The sequence below is a fragment of the Loxodonta africana genome, chromosome 4 (assembly GCF_030014295.1).
Source record: "Loxodonta africana isolate mLoxAfr1 chromosome 4, mLoxAfr1.hap2, whole genome shotgun sequence".
NCBI lineage: Eukaryota > Metazoa > Chordata > Mammalia > Proboscidea > Elephantidae > Loxodonta > Loxodonta africana.
Genome location: NC_087345.1, coordinates 25,557,546 through 25,582,002, shown reverse-complemented (window position 1 = coordinate 25,582,002; position 24,457 = coordinate 25,557,546). Strand labels below are relative to the sequence as shown.

General features: G+C 38.8%; 1 protein-coding gene across 4 annotated transcripts in view; it reads right to left on the bottom strand.

Annotated features, from left to right (window-relative positions):
• The window catches only part of SLC41A2 (solute carrier family 41 member 2), a 169,010-nt gene that overhangs the window by 69,763 nt on the left and 74,790 nt on the right, over positions 1-24,457 (bottom strand). For all 4 annotated transcript variants that reach the window (XM_064283672.1, XM_064283671.1, XM_023539097.2 and 1 more), the window contains 3 exons: positions 23,589-23,735; positions 8,144-8,291; positions 4,190-4,269 (listed from right to left, as the gene is read on the bottom strand). In XM_064283672.1, coding sequence (XP_064139742.1) covers positions 4,190-4,269; positions 8,144-8,291; positions 23,589-23,735 — 375 coding nt within the window. The remainder of the gene's footprint in view (positions 1-4,189; positions 4,270-8,143; positions 8,292-23,588; positions 23,736-24,457) is intronic.

The window sequence follows — 24,457 nt, the reverse complement described above, 5'->3', positions numbered from 1 at the left end:
TAGGACAGAGTAGAATTGCCTCATAGGGCTTCCAAGGAGCAGCTGGTGGACTGGAACTGCCGACCTTTTAATTAGCAGCCGATCTCTTAACCAATGCACCACCAAGGCTCTGATTTTACCATACATCCATGCTGTTATGTAAGATGTAAATTAATTCCTCTTTACTGTTATATAATATTTCATTATGAAAAACTATACCTGCATTTATTTAGTCATTGCTTCCACTCTTTCAATCCCTTGCAATTTATCTTCAAAACACATTAAAAAAAAATCACTTCGTAATCGCTGAATAAACGATCCCTTTTTTTTAAATCATCCTCCTTGGCAACACTAACATAGCTCTCATCTCTCTTCTAACCAATCGATCTCTAGCTTAATTCATTCTTCTTCTGCCCACAAAATACTCACTGCTTGAATTGCTAACCTTCCCTTTTAATATCTAAAGAGCTCATAAATTGACTTCCCGAATCTGTCCCTCTATTCCTAACTATTCTCTAACTAGATAATTCCAAAAGCTCTGTCTCTACCCTGACCTCCCTACCCAGCTTTTGTCCACATTTCGAACTGCCTGGTTTTTTTCTCAAGGAAGCTTAATATTATACCTAGACAAAATGTATATAAATATTACCCACTATTAATACCATTCAACAAAATTCCCAAGCTAAAAATCAAGGCAATAAGACATGTTTCCAGGTGCCATCAAGTCAGTTGACTCACAGCGACCCTATGTACAGCAGAACATACACCATCCTTACAATCATTGCTATGTTTCAGACCACTGTTGCAGCCACTATGTTGATTCATATCACTGAGGGTCCTCCTCTTTTTCACTGACCCTCTACTTTACCAAGCATGATGTCCTTCTCCAGGGACTGGGCCCTCCTGATAACATGTTGAAAGTACATGAGACAAAGTCTCGCCATCCTTGCTTCTAAGGAGCACTCTGGCTGTACTTCTTCCAAGACAGACTTGTTCACTCTTAACGGTAGTCCATGGTATAGTCAAAATTCTTCAACAACACCATAATTCAAAGACATCAATTCTCTTCGGTCTTCCTTATTCATTGTTTAGCTTTTGCACGCATATGAGACAATTGAAAATATCACGGCTTGGGTCAGGCACACCTTAGTCCTCAAAGTGACATCTTTGCTTTTTGACACTTTAAAGAGGTATTTTGCAACGGATTTGCCCAATGCAATACGTTGATTTCCTGCTTCCATGGGTGTTGATTGAATCCAAATGAAATGAAATCCTTGACAGCTTCAATGATAAGACATAGTATAAAATTTATTAAGAATAATAAGGTATTTTGAATTATAGAAACTAATAGTAAACTAGATTTCCAACCCAAAAATAATAAAGAATATCACAAATGACTTTGAAAAGACCAGGGGCAAAAACTTACCAATGATTCTGTATATATTTTATTAAAACAAAATGCTTAAATTTATGGCCTCTAAAATAACTAATCCAGGAAAAGAAAACATCACAAAATTTACCAAGCAATATGTATTTTTTGTGTGGGTCTGAGTATTCAGAATAGTTTAACTTAAAATCGAAAAGCGCTAGAGACTGCTTTAATTTTAAAAACATGTTAATCATGCTGATGTGTACGAGAGTGCATCAAAGAGGAGGAAATACTGAGGAACCAATTTTAAACTCAGGAGATAATATTAAGGAAAGTAATAAATGCTAGCACCACTGCTAATGTTTTAGATAAACAGGAGGGAGCACTTTCCTATTTTCTGCCTTTTCTTACTGTACCTCACCAGTTCCCACTTACGAGTATGAAATGTTTTGGTTATGACGTAAGTTGTGTTATTTAACAAGACAATTTCCTCAATTTCAGTGACATATAATTTGTAGCAAAACTAAGTCTATGCTTTATCTCATGCATTTATTCATCCAACAATTATCAAATCCTAATGTGTTCAGCACTATTCAGAGTCATACAAAAAGGAAATTATCATATAGCATAAATATGTACCACAATAAATAAATTTGCTTTGAAAAATATAATTATGTTACACAGAAATCTATTTATATAATATCAAGGGGTTTGTTGTGATTTTAAAATGAATAAATAAATGTTTTAAATTTTAAAGTTTTAATATCTAATATGGCAAATAAGAAGCCTTGGGGCACAGTGGTTAAGAGTTTGGCTACTAATCAAAATGCTGGCAGTTCGAATCCACCAGCCACTCCTTGGAAACCCTATGGGGTAGTTCTACTCTGTCCTATAGGATCGCTATGAGTCGGAATCAACTTAAAGACAATGGGTGTCTTAGTCATCTGGTGCTGCTATAACAGAAATACCACAAGTGGATGGCTTTAACAAAGAGAAATTTATTTTCTCAGGGTAAAGTAGGCTAAAAGTCCAAATTCAAAGCATCAGCTCCCGGGGAAGGCTTTCTCTCTCTGTCAGCTTTGGAGGAAGGTCCTTGTCCTCAATCTTCCCCTTGTTGAGGAGCTTCTTAGGCACAGGGACCCCAGGCCCAAAGGAGGCGCTCTGCTCCTGGTGCTGTTTCTTCATGGTATGAGGTCTCCAACTCTCCGGTTTGCTTCCTTTTCCTTTTATGTCGAGAGATAACAGGTGGTGCAGGCCACACCCAGGGAAAGTCCCTTTACACTGAATCAGGGAGGTGACCTGAGTAAGGGTGGTGTTACAGTCCCACCCTAATCCTCTCAACATAAAATTACAATCACAAAATGGAGGACAACCACACAATACTGGGAATGCATGGCCCAGCTCAAATGATACGCACATTTTTGAGGGACATGATTCAATCCATGACAGGTGGTCTATGGAAAATATTAATTGGTACAACCCACATAAACAAAAACTCTTTGAGATACTCAAAAATTTTTAGGAGTGTTTTAAATGGGTCCTGAAAGCAAAAAATTTGAAAAAAGATGTTTTAAGTAAACCAATGTGTTAAGTATTTTTTTTTATGAGAACCATTTCCCAAAATGTGTTCCCTGATGCAGAAATGATCCCTGAAACAGTGATTACTTGGTTAAAAACATTTTGGAAATGCAGATTCTATATCCATATCCTTGAGTTTACCATAAATTTTGAGGGATTTTTGAAAAGCAGAATGCAAACAGGATATCAAATTGATAAGAACAGCTAAGAAAGGTAAAGTAGATTCCAGGTTAGTGCAGAGGCAAGGAATACAAGGATATGAAATTAGATTTTGGTGAACACAGTACCTTTGTATAACATATTTGCCTATACATAAATACACAGGAGTGATTATTAAACATGCAGTGTATCTCATGACATGTTTTTTCCCTAGGTAGAATTATTTTTTAAATTATATTGGCCTTTTAGGCTATACCAAAATCCAATTTCCTTTCCCTGAGTACAAATTAACAACTAATGACAGCCAGCCCCAAAGCCAGCATAATAACAAGATTATTTCATTAAACATAATTCCTTCAAAAACCGCTATCAGCTTATGTGTTATAATTCCCATTTTATAGATAAGAAAAAATATAAGGCAGGTTTTAAAAGGATCAGTAAAGGGGTGATAGATTTTAATGGGCTGATTTGATTCAAGCAACGCCTATACCTGGCAAACTCTAATTTATCCATGAAAATCGACAGAAGCCGCAACAATAAAACACAAAACAGCAGATAAACCCAAAGTAAATAATAATCCAGAACTAAAATATCACATTTTGTAACACTACTAGAAATCATGTTTCTATGTCATCAGGAGGGACCAGTCTCTGGAGAAGGACATAATGCTTGGTAAAGTGGCAGGTCAGTGAAAAGGGGGGAGACCCTCAACAAGATGGACTAACAGTGGCTGCAACAATGGGCTCGAGATAGCAACAATTTTAAGAATGGCACAGAACTGGGCAGTGTTTCCTTTTATTGTTCACAGGGTCGCTATGAGTAGGAACCGACTTGACAGCACCTAACAGCAACAGCAGAAATCAGTGATGCCTGATTCTCAAGCAAATACCTGGTGATAAAATAAAAAAATGTTTTTCTAAAATGTGGTCTGCATACTGACAGCCAGGAATGTAACTTCCACTGTGAGCAACAACCCAGGGTTAGGGAAAGAATGGATGGGATGGGGAGACAGACCTCTTAAAATGTGAACTCTAAGATTCCGACTGGTACCTAAGCAAATACAAAGATTTGATATGATCTTAAAACAGTATGTCTAATTCTTACCATTAATAACTGGTGTGTAAACAACAATCCCAACCAAGTTTGGGTCAGATACAGTTGTGTCCAGAATAAGGCCACCAATGCTGAAAGATATAAAATCATACAATTTAGAGAAGAAATGTACTAATTTGAAGCTATTCTTTACATGTAGACACCCCTACTTTTTAAAACAGAATATTTAGGTATTTCAAAACCAGAGTAAAAAGAAAAAAACAAAGTAAAAATCAATGTCTTGACAATAAAACATGGCATAAGCTGTAACCTCACATTTAAGGGCTTCCTTTGCCATCTCCAAAATATGTTACTTGTAAAAAGACAAAGCATATGCTTTAAATGTGTTAAAACGTCTGGAAGGGCACCTAAGAAACTAACAATGGCCAACAATTAAAAATGGAAATTAACAATGGTTATCAGTAGGAGGTGAGACTGAAGGGACTGACAGTCATTTTATATGCCTCTGCACTTAATTTTTTTTTAAGTATGTACGTACACCCATTGCTCTTACAATTAAAAAAGATTTCAAGAGAGTATCTTTTCATATTAGAAATAAACAAGGTCTAAAAACAGTAAGTATCTTTATAGTTTTAACACAATAAAAATTGTCCCTTTTAAAAAAAAAGGGACAATTTTTATTGTGTTAAAACTATAAAGATACTTACTGCTGGTAAATCAAAACAATGACTTGTGGTCATGGAAAGAGCTGATCTTGAGACTAGAGGTCTGGAAAAACACAGCTTTACCAGTGGCGAGCCACACACTCTCAATGGAACTTGGAGATTTTTTTAAGCTCCAAGATCATTATCAATTGGTTACCTTCAGTGTCTTGGTCTATGTATTATAAAACATTGCCTGTCCCAATATTCCATGGGATTCTGTTGCCTAATCTTCTGGGAAAATGCAGTTTTCTTCCCTAAAGATTTACAGCCTTGGAAACGTTATGGTAGCAGTTCTATTCTGTCCTATAGGGTCGCTATGAGTTGCAATCAACTCAATGGCAATGAGTTTTTTTCAGGGCTTCGAACCACTTCATTCTGGTTCAAACCCCTGCTGAGAATTTGCATTTCCACCCCAGATAGACTCTGTCAGAATCTACATGTTAAAAAATCTCCAGGTGATTCTTATGTATAACAAATTTTGAGACCTACTGCTCTACTAGTAGTTCTCAGAATTGGTCCCTAACCAGCAGCATTAAAAAAAATATTAGCTTGTTAGATTTGCAAATTTTCAGCAGGGGCTCAAACTCTGATACCGGGGCCAATCTAGTTGTAGGCCTCACTGAAGAGTGATCAGGTGGGCATGTAGCTCTTGTACTAAAGGACCCACAGGGTCAGTATCAACAGGTCATTTCTTTTGTGCTTGTTAGTTTCCCCCAGGGCTCTGAACCGGTCCATTTGAATTTGAACCCCTGCTGAGAATTTACAATGCCACCCTAGATGTACTGAATTAGAATCTATAGTTTAACAAGATTCCCAGGTGAATCTTATGTAGAGCTTATTAGAAATGCAAATTTTCAGCAGGGAATTTGTTAGAAATGCAAATTCTCAGCAGGGTTTTGAACTGAAATGAACTGGTTTTAAAGCCCTGGTTTCCCTGGAAAGGAATCCTCTACTCTTCTGCAAAGACCCTGATGGAGTCAGCAATTTGCTATCAGTTGCTGACTCCAAGGTTGGCAGTTTGAACCCAGCGGCTACACAGACAAAAGGTCTGGTATTCTGCTTCCATAAAGATTAAAGCCAAAAAAAAAAAAAAAAAAAAAAGAGGGAAAAACACTAACTAGAAAACAGATAAGTGGTAACTTTGGTGAAGGGTAGGACAGTACACAATACTGGAGAAGTCAGCAAAACTTGACCAAGGCAAAGTCATAGAAGCTTCATAGACACATTCAGGCTCCCTGAGGGACCAAGTTACCAGGCTGAGAACTGGTGACCATGGTCTCGGGGGACATCTAGCTCAACCGGCATTATATAGTTTATAAAGAAAATGTTCTACATCCTACTTTGGTGAGTAGCATCTGGGGTCTTAAAAGCTTGTGAGTGGCCATCTAAGATACTCCACTGGTCCCACCCCGTCTGGAACAAGGGAGAATGAAGAAAACCAAACGCACAAGGGAAAGATTAGTCCAAAGGACTAATGGACCACCATTACTGTAGCCTCTACCAGACTGAGCCCAGCACAACTAAATGGTGCCTGGCTACCACCACTGACTGCTCCAACAGGGATCACAATACAGGGTCCCAGACAGAGCTGGAGAAAAATGCAGAACAAAATTCTAACTCACAAAAAAAGAACAGACTTACTGATCTGACAGACTGGAGAAACCATAAGGGTATGGCCCCTAGACACCCTTGTAGCTCAGTACTGAAGTCACTCCTGAGGTTTACCCTTCAGCTAAAGATTAGACCGGCCCATAAAACAAAACAAGGCTAATGGGCACACCAGCCCAGGGGCAAGGATGAGAAGGCAGGAGGGAGCAAGAAAGCTGGTAATGTGGAACCCAAGGTTGAGAAGGAGAGAGTGTTGACATGTTATGGGGCTGGCAACCAATGTCACAAAACAAAATGTGTACTAATCATTAATTTGCTCTATAAACCTTCAACTAAGGTACAATAAAAAAAAATTTTTTTTTAAAGATTAAAGCCAAGAAATCCCTACGGAGTGGTTCTACTCTGTAACACCTGAGGTCGCCATGAGTCGGGGGTCAACTCCAAGGCAGCTAACAACAATCTTCTGCCTGGGGACATAAGCCTGTTGGCCAGCATTCTAGGAACATAAAAAAGGAAGTGGGGTAGGGTTCTCTGTTCAGTATGCAGGCTTTCACTTAATCCTCCCATTTTCCATACACTGCTTAATCTATAGCCTCCGCTGTGCAGGTGTTTCTGAATCTAGAACCTCTCTGATTTAGCGGTTAATGTCTTCTGCTAGGGTGGGAGGGGGCAATCACCTGGGTGCTCAGGCTAGAGAAGGGCTTTTGGGGTCTAACTGCTCTTTATATAAACTTTGAACTAATCTTCGTTTCAACCTTTAGAAGTACTTAATGCCTCTGCTTCCTCCACCTTTTTAGGGTTCTGAGGCTGAGATCAGCTTGCCTCTTAGGGGTGTCTCCTCGTCCTGCAGGCAGTAAGGTTTCAGCTTTTTCCACTCTGCTGGGTCAGTTAGTAATCATCCACCTGATTCCTATCTTCCTAATTTTGCTGACACCTCTCACCTGCTGTCCTCTCTGCTCTACCCACCCCCCCCCGCCATTCTGTCTTTGTGGTTTTATATCTTTTTAATTCACTTACTGTCATTTCAGTAGTTTCAGGAAGAAACAATAAACATGTGTCAACCACAGGAAATTCATACTCTTTCCTAGCTTGCCTTTTAATCAAACGTATAACAAACACCTTTCCATATCAATTGAAAAGGTACAATGCTGTTTTTAACGGCTGGCTAATATGCCATTTTGCGAGTACACCATAATCCCAATTCATCAATACCTGATGGTTAGACCTTTAAGTTGTTTCTCTCTTTTTATTTTTTGTGACTGAAACCCCCACTGTGATGAGGATCCTTGCAATTAAATCTTTTACATACAGCCTTAGTTATATATTTAAGTCCAGTTAGAGTCCTAGAGAAGTAGTAAAATATTATATATATTTCTAAGGCGTCTGATACTTATCTGAGCAACTTACTAGGCAAAATAAGTAACGTCTTGTCAGGTTAAAACACACACACACACAAAGACAAATGCCACTGAAGCTTCTCATCAATCTGGTTGGAGAGAAGATTGAAACTGGACGCCGAATGAGTTCTACATCTACTGATTTCAATAAATCTGTCACTTATTTTCTTATTACTTGAGATAATAAAGAATTGGTTATACATAATGACCCAAAAAATAAAAACAAGCAATTAATTGGCTTTACTATACACATACACACATGCATCCAGAATACACAGACACATTTTAATACTAACCTACTTATGACCATAGCTGTTATGACAGGCTCCCAGCCTGAGTAGAGAACTGTCCTTGTGGCTGGATGTTTGGCAGCTATTATAATCCAGATAGGAGTTAGAGCCAAGAAAAAGACACCAACTAATGGAGAAATGTAGTAATAGGTCTCTAAAATAAAAAAAAAAGAGACAACATTTCAGCCTCTTCTTTCTATAAGCAAATCGAAATTATTATAAGTAAAAGCTTATGCTAGGATATGATGTTATCAAATTCATTAGCATATGTATTCTCTATCAATTTCAAGCAAATTTAAAACTGTAGAGAAGGTAAAAAAATTAAATAATGTATCTGAAAACTAATACATTAATTCAACAAACATTGAAACAACTATATGACCTACATGGGAATAAAAATAATAAGAACAACAGTAAAAACTAACATTTATTCAGCTTCTACTATTCACATTCATCATCTCATTTACTGTCATTATTTCTATTTTATGAAAAAACTGAGGCTTAGAGAGCTTAAGAACACAGCTAAGAAGTAGCAGAGTTGGGGGAGGGGGGAATCTGTCTAGACAAAGTTAGTACTCTTACTCTAAACTATGAAGTCAAACAGAATTTTTTTTTTTGCGCATATGGATCTTGTAGTACAGTCATTCCATAGAATAATGGCCCCTGAATTGATAACTGATATCCCCTTCCAACCCCTGCATATAGTGCTCCAAGTTCCAAAATAAAATTGAAAAACTAAGTTTAATTAAGTTAAATAGATTTCTTCACTGCAGGTCTATTCAGAACTTTTAATATCCTAAGATAGAATATAATACACTGAATTAACCCACAGTTTGGCCAAGAAACTGAGTTCGACTACATAGGTTGACATTTGGGTGTTTAAACTTATGTTGGACAAGCAATTTAACTTCTTTAAGCTTCCATTTCCTTGTCTTTAAATTGGTAATAATAATAATAGTACCTGTCTCATGGGGATGTTAGATGTCTTTTATTGAGCACTTACTATCATTAACATCATCCCCGTTATTATAAACATCTCCCTACTCGGGAAACAATGAGTTAACTGATTGCCATGTACCTCTTTGTGGTACATGGTCTTACTTCATCACAAATATTTATTCCCTCCTCACTCTTGAAATGTTTTCCTATGGAGAAAATATTTCTCCGCCTCACTGACTTTGGTTTGGATATTTGTTTTGCTTTGGACAATGGAATATAAATAGACATGATTGCTGTACGATCCTGGCTGAAAGCAGAGAATACCAGAAGGATGTTTACCCGTGTTTTATTGACTATGCAAAGGCATTTGGCTGTGTGGGTCATAACAAATAATGGATAACATTGTGAAGAATGTGAATTCCAGAACACTTAATTGTGCTCATGAGGAACCTTTACATAGATTAAGAGGCAGCTATTCGGGCAGAACAAGGGAATGCTGAGTGGTTTAAAGTCAGGAAAGGTGTGCGCAAGGGTTGTATTCTTTCACCATACCTATTCAATCTGTATGCTGAACAAATAATACGAGAAGCTGGACTATATGAAGAACGGGGCATCAGGATTGGAGGAAGACTCATTAACAACCTGCGTTATGAAGATGACACAACCTTGCCTCCTGAAAGTGAAAAGGACTTGAAGCACTTACTAATGAAGATCAAAGACCACGGCCTTCAGTATGGGTTGCACCTTAACATAAAGAAAACAAAAATCCTCACAACTGGAGCAATGAGCAACATCATGATAAACGGAGAAAAGACTGAGGTTGTCAAAGATTTCATTTTACTTGGATCCACAATCAACAGCCATGGAAACAGCAGTCAAGAAATCAAAAGACACATTGCATGGGGTAAATGTGCTGCAAAGGACTTCTTTAAAGTGTTAAAGAGCAAAGATGTCACCCTGAAGACTAAGGTGCACCTGACCCAAGCCATGGTATTTTCAATCACATCATATGCATGGGAAAGCTGGACAATGAATAAGAAGACCAAAGAAGAACTGACGCCTTTAAATTGTGGTGTTGGCGAAGAATACAGAATACACCATGGACTGCCAGAAGAACGAGCAAATCTGTCTTGGAAGAAGTATGACCAGAAAGTTCCTTAGAAGCAAGGATGGCAAGACTGCGTCTTACATACTTCAGACATGTTGTCAGGAGGGATCAGTCCCTGGAAAAGGACATCATGCTTGGCAAAGTACCGGGTCAGCGGAAAAGAGGAAGACGCTCAACGAGGTGGATTGACACAGTGGCTGCAACAACGGGCTCAAGCATAACTACGATTGTGAGGATGGTGCAGGACCGGGCAGTGTTTTGTTCTGTCGTGCATAGGGTCACTATGAGTCAGAACCGACTTGATGGCACCTAACAACAACTTCTAAAGAAAATTTTATATGTGCTTTTAGAAATAACTAGAAAATTAAGTGTATATATATATATAAACAGTTTTTTTCAGACACTAGACAATGGACATTGCCAAAACCCATGAGAGAAGGGAAAGAAATGAGATAAGCCCTACAACAGCCCCAGCTTTCTGCCTAAAGGCACATTCCAGACCACAGCTCAGGAAGGGAGAATTCCAGCAGAGCACTGCAGCCTTGCCAAGTTGAGAAGACAAAAGACTGGAGTTTGGCGAGGCTAAGGCAGCAGCAATTTTCAGGGCAGAATACTGGAGAAGAGGAAGCTATCAGAGAACGAACTTGAGAACTGAACACTAAGTCATGCATGTTGTTATTGGGCGCTGTCAAGTCCGTAGCTGACTCATAGTGACCCCACGGAACAGAGTAGAACTGCTCCATAGGGTTTTCTTGGTTGTAATCTTTATAGAAGCAGATCACCAGGTCTTTCTCCGGTGGATCTGTTGGATGGGGAAAAACTTCACAAGGACAGGCCGAGAATGACCAGGGAGCTGTAAACTGAAAAACAGCCAGTTTACACAAGGCTGGGGGTCATTCAAAATCAAACAGAAAGGAGAGGCCTCTTTGAATACCCATAGCATTCAGTAGAAACCCCAGAAGGGTTACACCTTAGTAGTAGAGCTTAAAAAAAAGGAAACAACACTTGCTGTTGAAGCATTTCTGACTCATGGTGACCCCATGTGTCTCAGTGTAGAACTGTGCTCCACAGGGTCTCCAATGGCTGATTTTTCAAAAGTAGATCATGAGGCCTTTCTTCTGAGGTGCCTCTGGGTGAAGCCAACCCACCGATATTTCAGTTGGCAGCCAAGCATGTTAGCCTTTTGCACCACCCAGTGAGTATATAAAATAACAAATATGTACTGCCTCTTTAGCATAACACTATTAATGCCGTGAGTTTGATTTTCACATATTTTTATACTTAATTCTAAATCTCCCTTGGGTTAAAATTTGCCTACCTATTACTAAAACAGTTATGTCATTCCAAACTATTTTTGGTGACATTACTTTAGCTGATCAAAGATTTATCATTATCCTAGACTTCAGCCAGAACATTTCTAGATTCTTCTAAGTGACTCTAGTTTGACTGTACAGAGACTTCATAACTCAGACACAGAGCCAATCTCACAGTTCTTGTAGCCTATGGCCTTAGATTTAAGTTAGATGTTACTAAATTATTCTGACGCCTCAGAGAATTCTGCAACCCCTATCCAGACTTTTATCTTTGATTGAATTTTGTATTTCTTTACTTCTTAAGATATTTAAGATCTTCTCACCTATGACTAAAGATGCTTGAACAAGATGAATCTTTTTTTTTTTTTTTTCATTTTCTCCTATCAGGTAGGATGAAACAATTATTATAAATAGTAAAATAGCATTCCAACAAATTTTGTTCCCATGGATTTATCTGGATTTGCCATCATATCTTTAAAATAATGTTACTAACAAAAGTCATTTTAATATTTTCTTCTATTAAAAGGAATATGACTGCGGTGTGACTGATTACACTTGTTTGGCTTTTCTAGTCATCATCCTGTAACTCCTTCCCAGGTGATTGTGTGATAGGGTAATTGTGGCCTACTATGGGGATTGGTCTGTTTTGCCTTAAAAGAGAGCCAATTCCAGAGCAGAGTAGAAGAGCCCACCACCACCAAGGAAGGAGAGACCCAACAGCAGAGACCCGGCAGCGATGGGCTTCCTGGCCCATGGACACAGAAAGCTGAGTGCCTTTGGGCAGAGACTGAGGGCCAGGGAGAGGCACGCGTGCGAGCACCGCTGGGGAGAGGCTACCCTGATGGATGATTATATCCTGAGTGTTCTTGAATTGTAACTGTTACTTCCTAATAAATCTCACAATTGTGAGCATGGCCTGTGAGTTCTGTGTAGCCCCAAACCCAGTAGAGAGTACCGTGGGAGGGATGACTGATGTCAGAGTTGGTAAAGATGGCGGAGAAAGAAGGCATATCTGACCCCTGCCTCACAGGAATCAGCCTTGGGCTGTTGATCTTGGCTCTTTCCCCCTCATGGGGTTGGAGGAGGTCAGACACCTCAGCGAAGCCATTTTTACAAGGATACATTTAATGTCATTTTCTCCATGATACTTTATTAAGAAAAATGTTTACTTCTTAAAACAACTAAATATCCAGCAATCTTCTTATAGGATCAAATAGAAAACTAAAAGCATTAAAATCCAACTAAACAAAAATGAAAACTACTCTGCTAGGGCAGACTATCTTAGTATTTCATTCTCAGATCACGGGAGGAGCACCATTCCAGGCTTTACGTTAATTATGGTCAACGCTAAAATCTCGAAGGACATCTGAAGTTGAAAAAAGTGCCTATCACCTCAACCCCAGAATCACTGCCCTGAATTTTCTAAGGGGGGAACATTTTCTGAGGAAAGAAACTAAAAATAATGAGTGGGCAATTTCTCAAAAACTTAAACATAGAGTGAACATATAACCCAGCAACTCCAATCCTAGGTATATACTCAAGAGAATTACCACATACGTTCATGGAAAAACCTGTACACAAATGTTCGTAATAGCATTATTCATAATAGCCAAATAGTAGAAGCAACCCAAATATCCATCAATCAATGAAAGGATAAACAAAATGTGGTGTATCCATACAATGGAATATTTGCCCATAAAAAGGAATGAGGTACTAATTCATGCTACAACATGGATGAACCTTGGAAACGTTACACTAAGTGAAAGAAGCCAGACAAAAAAGGCCACATATTGTATGACTGCACGTATGTGAAATGTCCAGAATAGGCAAATCCATAGAGACAAAGTAGATCAGTGGTGATAGCTACACAGCCTTGTGAATACACTACATACCACCACTGGATTTCACAGGGTGAGTTGTATGGTATGTGAATTATATTCCATTAAAAAGGGATTCCAGCAATAAAAAAAAAAAAGGGGAAATGTATACTTAAAAAACATCAATGTCATAAAAGACAAAGAATATACATAGATACATAGAAAGAGAGAACAAAAGATAAAGCAAATGGGGTGAAATGTGAACATTAGTGAAATCTGACCAAGGGGTATACAGGTGTTCTTTGTACTATTTTTATTTTTGCAACTATTCTTTAAGTTTGAAATTGTCTCCAAATTAAAAGTTTTTTTTTTAATTAATACTTTTAAGTAAATACATACTTTTAATCAAAACCCAAACCCATTGCCGTCAAGCCGATTCTGACTCATAGCGACCTTATGGGACAGAGTAGAACTGCCCCATAGAGTTTCCAAGGAGCGCCTGGCGGATTTGAACTGTCGACCCTTTGGTTAGCAGCCATAGCACTTAACCACTACACCACCAAGGTTTCCATAAATACTTTTAGAGGACCACTAAATGGCTAATTTAAAGCCACTGATGAAGTTCTGCATTAATAACAAAATAAAAAATAGCCTCTTCCTTCTGAACGAAGCACACTTAAAAGATCCTGGTAGAAATAATATTCAGTACTAATTCCTGGCTATACAGTGATAGGTAATGTAGTAAGTTGGATAATGGTCCCCAAAGATATCCGCATCCCAATTTCTGGCCCCTATGACTGTTAACTTTATATGGCAAAAGAGACTTTATATATGTGATTAAATTAACAGTCTTGAGATGGATTTTTTGGATGGGCCCTAAATGTAATCATAAGTGTCCTTATAAGTGGGGGCAGAGGCAGAATTGACTATAAAAAGGAGACGGCAATGTGACCATGTAAGCAGAGACTGGAGTGATATGGTCACAAGCCAAGGAATGTCAGCAGCCACAAAAACGCTGGAAAAATTCTGCCCAGAAACAGATTTTCCCCTGGAATCTCCAGAGGAACCAGCCATGCCAACATCTTGATTTTAGTAAGACTCATCAGGGAACTCTGGTGGCATAGTGGTTCAGAGCTATGACTGCTAACCAAAAGGTTAGCAGTTCGAATCCTCCAGACACTCCTTGGAAACCCTATGGGGCAGTTCTACCCTGTCCTACAGGATCGCTATGAGTCAGAATCAACTCGATGGCAATGGGTTTAAGACTCATTACGGACTTCTGATATCCAGAACTATAAGAGAATAAATTTCTGTTGTTTAAAGCCGCTATGCTTGCAGCAATTTTTTACAGCAGCAATATGAAACTAATGCAAGTATGTATGAAACTTTGTGGAATTTTTTAATTTTAATATTTTCTTTAACCCAATATATCCAAAATATTATCATTTCAACATGTAACCGTTATAATTTTTTTTTTTTACTGTACTTTAGATGAAGGTTTACAGAACTAGCTTCTCATTAAACAGTATATATATTGTTTTCTGACATTGGGTGCCAACTCCACAACATGTCAGCACTCTCTCTTTTCAACCTTGGGCTGGTTCCCTATTACCAGCTTTCTTGTCCCCTCCTACCTTCTAGTCCTTGCCCCTGGGCTACTGTGCCCATTTAGTCTCATTTCGTCTTATGGGCCCATCTAATCTTTGGCTAAAAGGTGAACCTCCAGAGTGACTTCATTACTGAGCTAAAAGGGTGTCCGGGGGCCATTCTCTCGGGGTTTCTCCAGTCTCTGTCAGGTGAGTAAGGCTTTGTCTTTTTTTGTGAGTTAGAATTTTGTTCTACATTTTTCTCCAGCTCTGTCCAGGACCCTCTTTGTGATCCTTGTCAGAGCAGTCAGTGGTGGTACCCAGGCACCACCTAGTTGTACTGTACTCAGACTGGTAGAGGCTGTGGTAGCTGTAGTCTATTAGTCCTTTGGACTAATCTTTCCCTCGTGTCTTTAGTTTTCTTCATTTTCCCTTGCTCCTGAAGAGTGAAACCAGTGGAGTATCTTAGATGGCCACTCACAGGCTTTTAAGACCCCAGACACTACTCAACTTCGTGGAATTTCAAGCCTAATAAATATCCATGTACATTAGTCCTGATGCCATGAGGCCTGGCAATCTACTTCCAAAAGGAAAACTACTGGAAAGGGAGCCCTGGTGGCACAAATGGTTAAGAACTCAGCTGTTAACCAAAAGGTTGCTGTTCACGCCCACTCAGTGGGCCCGCAGGAGAAAGACCTGGTGATCTGCTTCCGTAAGACTGCAGCCAAGAAAACCCTATGGAGCAGTTCTACTCTGTCACATGGGCCGCTATGAGTCAAAATTGACTCGACAGCACCTAACAACAACGGGCAAGTAAGGATTAACACAGTCAAGTGGTTTAAATTGCTATGATTTCACTTAACTGCCAAACATAACTGCCATCTTTTGTGATTCACAGCTCTTTTACCTTTTTCTAGACTGTTGGTGGCATGTTCTAGCTACTGTTACATAATTTTGTTAATAGTATTCATTATTCTCACCCCAAGCTCTTCCTAAATATGTAGCTGCTATGGGTGATAATTTTTATATGTTCGCTGTTTCCATGTGAACGACAAAGCAATGGGCACTGTAAGTTATATGCAATTTCCTAAATGCTTTCATAATGCCTTCATCAGAAATGTCAGGGATCACTGTAAACTAAGATGCTACAGTACTAAAAAATCTCTGAAGCAGAGTGACATGCAAGACAAACTTAGATTCTACCCACATTACCACATCAAGACAATGATATTCTAGAATGCCCTGTAAAAAACCAGGTGGCATCCCTGTTAGTCTCCAGAGGACTACAGCAACCTGAGGCTGATTGCTATTCCTCCTACAGTTTTAACTAAGACATCATTTTATAGTTAACTTTGAAGAATGAGAAATCAATCAACATTTTGCTTCTCAGATCTTGCCTAAGATGAGAAAAGTTGATTTTTTTCAAATCATTAAACACTACGTGTATACAAGAATTAGGGGCCCTGGTGACACAGTGGTTAAGTGCTCAGCTGCTAACCAAAAGGCTGGTGGTTCGAACTCACCAGCTGCTCGTCAGGAGTAAGATGTGGCAGTCTGCTTCCTTAAAGATTTATAGCCTTGCAAACCATACTGGACAGTTCTACTCTGTCCTTTTATAAAGTTGCTATGAGTTCGAATCAACTTGATGGCAATGGGTTTTTGTTTTTGTTTTTCTCTTGGTATACAAGAATTGAAGCCCTGGTGGCGCAGTGGTTAAGAGCTTCACTGCTAACCAAAAGGTCAGCAGTTCAAATCCACCGGCCACTCCTTGGAAAACCTATGGGGCAGTTCTACTCTGTCCTATAGGGTCGCTATGGATTGGAATCAACTTGACAGCAATGGGTTTGGAATGGGTTTATAGAGAATTATAAACACTGAAAAGAATTTTTTTTAATCCTCCTACAACCATGGAAGAAGAAAGGGAAACAACCATTGTGTTTATATTTGAGTTGCTGCCCAACTTTAGATCCTTTTAATAGCTTTTAAAGATTACTACATGTTTTCTCAGCATTTATGAATAATACCTTTTTCTATTCCCGTTTGAAATATATCTTTTCTAGCTATAAAAAGTATTGTTTTTCTATAGAGGAGCCCTAGTGGTGCAGTGGTTAAGAAATCAGCTGCTAACCAAAAGGCAGACAGTTTGAATCCACCAGCTGCTCCTTGAAAACCCTATGGAGCAGTTCTACTCTGTCCTATAGGGTCTCTATGAGTCAGAATCAACTTGATGGCAATAGGTTTGGTTTTTTGGTTTATAGGGATACTAATCTCTAGATTAGTGATCTCTGATTAGTATCTAGACATTTTTGCTGAAGCAAGATATTTCTCTAATACTATGTCCTCACTGAAAGGATCATTTTTTTGTTATCATCTACCATGTTGCACAATTACTGTGTCAAAATAATTCAGAGAGAAATGTATCTTCTATCTTCCATGCATATACCACTTCCTGAATAACTTCTACTCATATTAATTGGATAGTTTTCAAAAGGAATAAAGTGTTTGGTAAAGTGCTATTTATTAAACATCTACTAGGTATTTTTTTTTTTACTAGGTATATGGAAGGAGCCCTGGTGGTGTAGTGGTTAAAGCACTCATCAAAAGGCTGATGGTTCAAATCCACCAGTGGCTCCATGGGACAAAGTTGTGGCAGTCTCCTTCTGTAAAGTCTTACAGCCTTGGAAACCTATGTGCCACAATTTTACCCTGTACTATATGGTCGCCATGTGTCACAATTGACTTGATGGCAATGGGTAATAGGAGGCATATGGCACTACAGGGCATTACGATAAATACTAAACTACAGGGCATTACCATAAATACTAAATAAATAAAATAAAGACACAATTTTAACCTCAAGAAGCTAATACCCTCATAACAGAAGGTACTACATTTACACAGAAAGCTATAAATAACTGGCCAGCTATAAAGAATATTATGAGAAGTACCAGTAAAGTACTTTAAAAATTCAATGCAGAAAAAGGTCACTGTCTTAGTTATCTAGGGCTGCCATAACAGAAATACCGTAAGTGGATGGCTTCAACAAACAGAAGTTTATTCCCTCACAGTCTAACCAAAAACCAAACCCTGTGCCGTCGAGTCGATTCCGACACATAGCGACCCTATAGGACACAGCAGAACTGTCCCACAGAGTTTCCAAGGAGTGCCTGGTGGATTTGAACTGCTGAACCTTTGGTTAGCAGCCATAGCACTCAACCATTATGCCAGCAGGGTTTCCCTTCACAGTCTAGCAGGCCAGAAGTCCAAATTCCAGGCATCAGCTCCAGGAGAAGGCTTTCTCTCTCTGTTGGCTCTGGAGGAATGTCCAGTGTTACTTTCTTGGTGGTATGAGGTCCCCGTATCTCTCTGCTTGCTTCTTTTATATCTCAAAAGAGACTGGTTTAAGACACAATCTAATCTTGTAGATTAAGTCTCATCAACATAACTGCCACTAATCCCATCTCATTAACATCATAAAGATAGGATTTACAACACATAGATGACAAAATGGTGGACAATCACACAATACTGGGAATCATGGCCTAGCCAAGTTGACAGATATTTTGGGGGGACATAATTCAATCCATATTGGTCACCTAAGATTAGGAAAAAGACATAAGAAAGGCAAAGAAAACCACAGACAATACATGAGAATCATAAATAGCTGAATTTGGCTGGAGTAAAGGGTACAAGAAAGGGAAGAACGGGGAATCTGGAGAAGTTAAAAGTTTCTGCCAACTCTAGGAGGCACTAAGTACCGGGTTAAAACTTTTAATTCTGCTCACTAAGCAATAGAGGGGACTAAGGGTAACTACACGATTAATGCACTCAACTGCTAAGCAAAAGGTTGGAGGTTGAATCTACCCAGAGGTACCTCAAAAGAAAGGCCTAGCAATCTACTTCCAAAAAATCAGCCATCAAAAAACCCACGGAGCAGTTCTACTCTGATACATGTGGTGTTGTTGAGCATCAGAATCTACCTGACAGCAACTGATTAAGGGGTGACTTAAACATTTTTTTTTTTTTAAAGTCAGTAGAAACAAGCTCTGGGCTTGTTTGTTTTGTTCTGTTTGGTTCTAGAAGTGGAAAAGCAAAGGGAAAAAAATCCCATATTTACTTCAGATCCCAAATTGGAGTTACCTTCATTCCAGGACCCTCCAGAAATCAAATGTCTCTGTTAAAATCCATGTATGGCAAGAGACAAACGAAACTGTAATTGAAAAGATTTTTTGAACCGTAACATCAGATAAACCAGCAAACTTTATCAGGACCAAAAGAAAGGCAGCACAGTGAATGACTACAGAGTTGGTCTGTCTTAGTGCCCGAATCAAAGCTAGCAGGACATGACAGGCTGCTCAACGTCAATTCAGAATACCAACAATTCTAAGTGAGGAGTCAAGTGGGACTTTTCTCAGTGCACAGTTCTTTGAAGGCCATGTAACAGATGGCCTCTATTTACAGCCAAAGCCTGTAACTGTCATGAAATCCTCTTTTTATTTCTAAAGACTGCTAAGTGTTTCTAAGATAGTTCAGGGATAAAAACTTTGTTTCCAAAAGCTGGGCTTCTCAGCATGATGAATGGGGTTTTGTGCCTGTCGCTCGTCTTTGTTTTCAGAATACCAATTTCACCACTCTTGTAACTACTGATCTTATGAGGCCCCCTAGTGCTCATAACACACACACTTTACTAAGAGTCTATAAATACGAATACCACCAAGTGTTATACTAATTACCACATCAATCGGTAACCCCTTTAAAAGTATCCCTTTAGGGGAATAAATGATACAGACAAAATGCAAAAGATTGTACTTTAATTAGTTCATCTGAATTATTTGAGCCAACTTTAAGAAGACAAAGGCCTAGAAGAGACTAAGCAATACTTAATAATAAATTTAATTTCAAAATTATGGTCTGTGATGGTATTACTCCATGTCTCTTTTTTATTTCTTGATCCAGATAACATACTAACGAACCATAATATAAGTCTCAAAAAAGTTTCAGATGGTAATATACTGATTAAGTCTTTTATAAGGAGAATTCATCTATCATTTTGTATAATTGCAAAACAACTTACAAAGTCAACACACAGTATTTTCCTGAACAGTTGATTCATCTTCTGTTGAGGAAAAGCTGATATTTTTTCAAATCAATAAGCATTATGTGTATATGAGAATTAAGAATCTCAACAAATAGGAGTCTCTATCATTTTAACAACTGTCATATTTATTATAACATAACTTTCTTCAGTGGTAGTCTCTTTCTTTTTACTACCGTGGCTTCAACTGACAAGACACCTGGTATTTAGCATGCAACTGTGAAATGTGTTACGAATGACTTAATGATAATTTAAGTACCCAAGTCTGCAAATTACATACCTATCTTTTTTTTATGTATGTAGGGGATTCCATTCCAGAACCACTAACACACCTCCATCCATCCATACCTCCCAACCCCAGTGTTCCTGGCCAAACTCACAGAATTTGTCGTTTTAATAACAGTAACAATAAGGCTCGGAAAAAACTCTTCCTCTTTTTCTCACCCTGGAAAGACTTATCTAATTGGTAAAATTGTGGAAAGGGGCACTAAGCATACCTAATTCATGCCTTCACTGGCTGTGGGATCCAGTCTATTGATAACATTCTCCTTTCTCCAGTCCAGTTAGTAGCCTGTTCCCGGGGGGAAGAGAGGGTTACAGGTATCCAGCTATTGCCTTGGGGTGGGTAGGTGAGTTTAACAGATTTGTGGTTGCTGGTAGGTGCCTTCGAGTTGGTTCCAACTCATAGTGACCTGAAGTATAAGAGGAACACTGCCTGGTCCTGTGCCATTCTCACAATCCTTGCTATGTTTATACCCATTGTTGTAGCCACTATGTCAATCTATCTCATTGAGGGTCTTCCTGTTTTCCTCTACTTTACCAAGCATGATGTCCTTCTCCAGGGACTGGTTCCTCCTGATAACATGTCCAAAGTACCTGAGATGAAGTCTCCCCATCCTTGCTTGTAAGGGGCATTCTGGCTGTTCTTCTTGCAAGATAGATTTGTTTGTTCTTTTGACAGTTCGTGATATCTTCAATATTCTTTGCCAAGAGTATAATTTGAATGCATCAATTCTTCTTTGGTCTTCCTTATTCATTGTCCAGCTTTTACATGCACATGAAGCATATGAAAATATCACAGCTTGGGTCAGGTGCACCTTAATCCTCAAGGTGACATCTTTGCTTTTTAACACTTTAAAGAGGTCTTTTGCAGCAGATTTCCCTAATGAAATATGTTGTTTGATTTCTTGACTGCTATTTCCATGGGCAGTAATTGTGGATCCAAGTAAAATGAAATCCTTGACAACTTCAATTTCCTCCACGTAGCATGATGATGCTTATCGGTCCAGTTATGAAGATTTTTGTCTTCTTTATGTTGACGTGTACTCCATACTGAAGGCTCTAGTCTTTGTTCTTCATATAGTTCAGCTTCTTTAATTATTTGCTCAGCATACAGATTGAATAAGCATGGTCAAAGGATACAGCCCTAACACACGTATTTCCTGGTTTTAAACCCTGCAGTATCCCATGTTCTATTCAAATCATTGCCTCTTGGTCTGTGTACAGGTTCTACGTGAGCACAATTAAGTGTTCTGGAATTCCCTTTCTTGGCAATATTATCAATAATTTGTTTATGGTCCACACAACTGAATGCTTTTGCATAGTCAATAACACAGGTAAACATCTTTCTGGTATTCTCTGCTTTCAGCTAAAATCCACCTGACATCAGCAATGACATCCCTTGTTATCCTAATCTGCATTGGGCTTGAATTTCTGGCAGTTCCGTGTCCATGTCCTGCTGCAACCCTTTCTGAATTATCTTCAGCAAAATTTTACTTGCTTGTTTGATAATTTCCGCATTCTCTTGGATCGCCTTTCTTTGGAATGGGCATGAATATGGTTCTCTTCCATTTGGTTAGCCACGTAGCTGTCTTCTGAATTTCCTGGCAGAGAAAAATAAGCACTTCCAACATTGCAACCATTTGTTGAAACACCTCAATTGGCATTCCATCAATCCTGGAGCCTTGTCTTTTGCCAACGCCTTCAGAGTGCAGCTTGGACTTCTTCCTTCAGTACCATCAGTTCTTGATCATATGCTACCTCTTCAAATGGCTGAACATCTACCATTTCTTTGTGGTACCATGACTCTGTGTATTTCTTCCATCTTCTTTTGATGCTTCCTGATTCTTCCACTCAAGTACTATGTATGACCTTATGTTCCATGAAAGCAGTAAACCAGATACATCAGAAGATTATAGGTTGGACACCTACTTGTTTTGACTCTTAGCTGGCTGCACATTTTGAGAAGAGGGTAGAGATCATTAAGTATGACAGATATGGTTCAACCTTATTACCGGTAGCTCTACAAACCTGGGTAACATCAGTTTTCTCACCTGAAATTAGACATGATAATCCTTATCTTATACAGCTATTGTCAACATTAGAAAAAATATGTGTGAACCACAACACATAGTCAGTGTACAAGAAATAGCATCGGTAAATTATGATCATCAGCCTCAACAACGGTATGCATATGGGTGAAGGCCACCACAGATTCATGGGATTGCTGAATAACACTGATTTAAGGAGGCTGGAGAAGAAAGGCCTGGTGATCTACTCCCCAGAATCACAACAGTCTGATCCAAAGGTGATCCTGGGGACGGCCCAGGGCCTGGCAGCTTTTCATTCCGCTGTGAACGGAACTGCCGTGTGTTGGGGCCCACTCAAAGGCAGCTAACGACAACAAGGCCCCTGTCGACTTCCTGTGGGCCCAGATTCCAGCCCAAGAGGCGACTTCTGAGTGTGGATGGGCATATGCACTCCAAGGAAAGATCTATCTCTACGAAGAAAAGTATGTTAACAGCCTTCCAGAAATGAAGCATCAGTAAAATTATATCTTCTTCTTTCCAGCTGGTCTTTGTACACATATGTATTAAAAAAAAAAAAAAAACTTTTTTTTTTTTTTTTGGTCTAATCTACAACTATGGTCTCTTCTCATCTGGAACAAAAGGGAAAGAAGGAAACTAAAGTCTCAGAGAAGGAAGTAGTCTACGGGAACCACGGCCTCATCTATCCAGAGGCCAGCAGAACGAGATGGTGCCTGGCTGCCGCTACCGACCATTCGGATCAGGGCCACAACAAATGGGTCCTGAGGCAACAGGAGAAACGTGTGGAACAGAACTCAAGTTCTTAAACAGTCCAGACTTACCGGACTGGTAAGACTACAGGCTCCCTGAAACTATCACTCTAAAATACTTGGTAAACCTTAAACCAAAATCCCTTGAGGTTACCTTTAAGTTAAGTAACAGACTGCTTGTAAAATAAAGAATATCACTTGTGAGTAATAATCCTTTAAAAATCATCTATATGAGATTAAAAAATATATATATATGAGATTAAAGGGTCAAAAATTACTCTAAAGCAAAGATGAAAAGGTAAGGGACCAGGGAAACTAGAGTACAACCAGAATAGAATGAATGAGAATGATGACACATTGTGAAAAATGTAACCCATGTTACTGAATAATTTGTGTAGAAATTGTTAAATAGGAACTAATTTGCTATGTAAACATTCACCTTACACACAATAAAACATTAAAAAAAAAAAAAGAGAGAGAGACTCTGAATAACACACTATATTTTCAATCAACTTACCAAGACAGGAGTACAAACCCTGGCTTATCCAAGCTAATATGGCAAGAGTTATAAGGTCGCCAAAACTAGCAGCAATGGGTGTTGCAACATTATCAGGATTTATGCCAGTCTTCTTTGAACCAACAATAACCCCAACCATTATTATTCCTAGAAAAAAGAATATTCATCACTTTTTATGCTGTGATTTAAAGAAAATCAATCCCCCAACCACTTAAATATACAGGATAAACAAATGGTATATCATTTTCAGTTAGATTACTGCTTAGATAAGCTGGCTAAAGCAACAAAATACTTTATGCTAATGCTTTGGCAAAACGCTTTTCAAGAAACTCCAAGTGAAGGTCACAGAAGATTTGAGAAGTTCAACACTGCATTTAGAAATGTGAAAACTATTGTAAAATGACATTAAAGCTAAAAAAATTCCAAATTCTGTAATATGTATGTGTTAGATTTAATACACTTGTGTGTATCAAACCCATAGATTTTAATTTTAATTCTCAAATAAAGTATGGAAACAGGAAAGAAAGGTGTGTATGGAACCCTGGTGGTGTAGTGGCTAAGAGCACAGCTGCTAACCAAAAGGTTGGCAGTTCAAATCCACCAGTCCCTCCACCAGCTACTCCTTGGAAACCTTATGGGGCAGTTCTACTCTGTCCTAGAGTCGCTATGAGTCAGAATTGACCTGACTGTAATACGGGGGTGTGTGTGTGTGTGTGTGTGTGTGTGTGTGTAGCAACTCGGAAGAAGACCAACAAAAACAGATGTGTTTACATACTCGTAGTCAGAAGTGCTTGCTTCTTTAATGTAAAAGTGCTTAAGCATTAAGAGAAGGTAAGTAAGTAAATCTGGAACACTGGAGGCCAGAACAC